The 2,199-nt window shown below is 46.0% G+C and overlaps 1 protein-coding gene across 1 annotated transcript in view; it reads right to left on the bottom strand.

Moving 5' to 3' along the window:
• The window catches only part of RPTN (repetin), a 3,442-nt gene extending 1,457 nt beyond the window's left edge, over positions 1–1,985 (bottom strand). Inside the window, exons 1-4 of the mRNA XM_029945774.1 lie at positions 1,848–1,985; positions 901–1,169; positions 649–846; positions 4–594 (exon numbers count right to left, since the gene is read on the bottom strand). Of these exons, the coding sequence (XP_029801634.1) occupies positions 4–594; positions 649–846; positions 901–1,169; positions 1,848–1,985 (1,196 nt within the window). The remainder of the gene's footprint in view (positions 1–3; positions 595–648; positions 847–900; positions 1,170–1,847) is intronic.
• Between the last annotated feature and the right edge of the window lie 214 nt (positions 1,986–2,199).

The raw sequence follows: 2,199 nt of genomic DNA, 5'->3' as shown, positions 1-2,199 counted from the left end.
TCTGTCTGGCCACAGTGGGAACTCAGGCCTTGTCTGTCTGTCTGGCCATAGTGGGAACTCAGGCCTTGTCTGTCTGTCTGGCCAAAGTGAGAACTCTGGTCTTGTGTGTCTGTCTGACCATAGTGAGAACTCTGGTCTTGTCTGTCTGTCTGACCATGGTGGGAACTCTGGCCTTGTCTGTCTGTCTGGCCACAGTGGGAACTCAGGCCTTGTCTGTCTGTCTGGCCATACTGAGAACTCTGGTCTTGTCTGTCTGTCTGGCCATAGTGGGAACTCTGGTCTTGTCTGTCTCTCTGGCCACACTGAGAACTCTGGCCTTGTCTGTCTCTTTGGCCATATTGAGAGTCCAATTCTTGCCTATCTCTTTGACCATAACCTGATTTCTGATCCAGCCTCCCAGACTGTCCGGAATAAAAGCCTGATTCCTGTTGGTTTGTCTGGCCATAACAAGAATTGTGAACTTGTCTCTCACATTGATTTAAGGCAAAGATATATCCCTGTTTTTTAGGCTGGCCACTGCTAGATTCATGACTCCATCTTTGACCATAATTGGAGTCCCTATCCTGTGTCTCAGACTGACCACAATGGGAGTCCCTATCCTTCCTCTCAGATTGACCACAGTTGGAGTCCATATCCTGTCTCTCAGACTGACCACAATGGGAGCCCCTATCCTGTCTCTCAGACTGACCTCTGTGGGAATCCCTATCCTGTCTCTCAGTCTGACCTCTGTGGGAATCCCTATCCTGTCTCTCAGTCTGACCTCTGTGGGAATCCCTATCCTGTCTCTCAGTCTGACCTCTGTGGGAGTCCCTATCCTGTCTCTCAGACTGACTTCTGTGGGAGTTCCTATCCTGTCTTTCAGACTGTTGCTGGTATCCATCCTGGTTTTGTCTCTCAGACTGAGTGCAGTGGGAGTCCTGTCTTTCTCCCTCATGCCTCTGCCTGTGTTGTCTGCCTGTATTTTCTGGAAACTTATGGTCTTGTGTTCCCTCCTGCTCTCCTTCTTGCTGAGAGATGCTATTTCCACATGACTTATTATTCAGTTTATGATAGCAGGCTTGGGCCAATTGAAACACCAACAAGAGATACTCATGAAAATCAACATGTCCATTTCTGTCTTTATCCAAGAGGCTAAGGATGGTTTCCACAGTGTCTGGGTCATTTGGTCTCTGTGAGAAGATAAAACAAAGAGGGAAATCAGCTGTTCTCCTGTGAATACTAAGATGTGTGCTGGTATCCTTACCCTTACCCCTTCAGTCCTGTATGAGTCTTCCTCAGTTGGTCACCATTTATCTGAAATGCCTTGGGCTTTAGTCTTTGATCAACTGGTCTTCTGAACCTCATCCCTTGCTAGACCAATGGGGGCAGGATTATTCCATTACATGCTATATTGTAATTATTTACCTACTTCTTTCCAACCACACTGTGAGATCCTAGAGGGAAGAGAAGCTGGTTTTATTTATGTTTGCATCCCTAGTGCCTAGGATAGCATGGAGTAGGTATTCCACAACTCTTTATTGAATGAATGAATGAATGAATGAATGAGAAGATGTGTGCACAGCACTCAAATATAGAAATCAAGCTATGAATCTAGAATTTCTTCTGAGGAATAATTTCTGGTTTGAACTTGTACTTTTTCCTGTCAAGCCCAGGTGTAAGGTATGTGTGTGTGTGTGTGTGTGTGTGCCTGTAAATGTGTGTGGCGGGGAGGAGTACTAAGGGGCTGCCTGAAAATCTTTACCTACAGGTGGAGCTTGACCAGATCAAATAAAAAACATCAAGCCCTTGATGCAGATATTAGAATCACTCACACTTGACTCCATGGGGTCGGAGTCTATGCATCTTACCTGGAGGATGTCTTCAAACTCAACCAAGAGCAGCTGCTTTAACTCCTTCTTGCACAGTGAGGCACAATTCCCATTCTCTTTAGCATGTTTCTGGAACACTTCAATCACAGTGCATATGCTGTTCAAGAGCTGAGCCATTTTAGCAAAGATAGGTGAACCTAAAAGAAGAAACAATTTGTCTGTGTTTAAGATGAAGACCAGGAGACAGCATTGCCAGAGGGCAAGTGGCCTTTTTGGTCAGAGAAAGAAGCTTAAGAAATGACAGAACCCCTGAGCTGACACCATAAAGCCTGCTTGGGATTCTCTCCCTCTCTCTCTGCCCTTCCCCCACTTACACTTGTTCTCCCCCTCT

This window comes from Suricata suricatta, chromosome 8, assembly GCF_006229205.1.
Source record: "Suricata suricatta isolate VVHF042 chromosome 8, meerkat_22Aug2017_6uvM2_HiC, whole genome shotgun sequence".
In the NCBI taxonomy this organism is placed as follows: Eukaryota; Metazoa; Chordata; class Mammalia; order Carnivora; family Herpestidae; genus Suricata; species Suricata suricatta.
The sequence above is the reverse complement of the archived record's forward strand: the minus strand, read 5'-3'. Positions and strand labels throughout refer to the sequence as shown.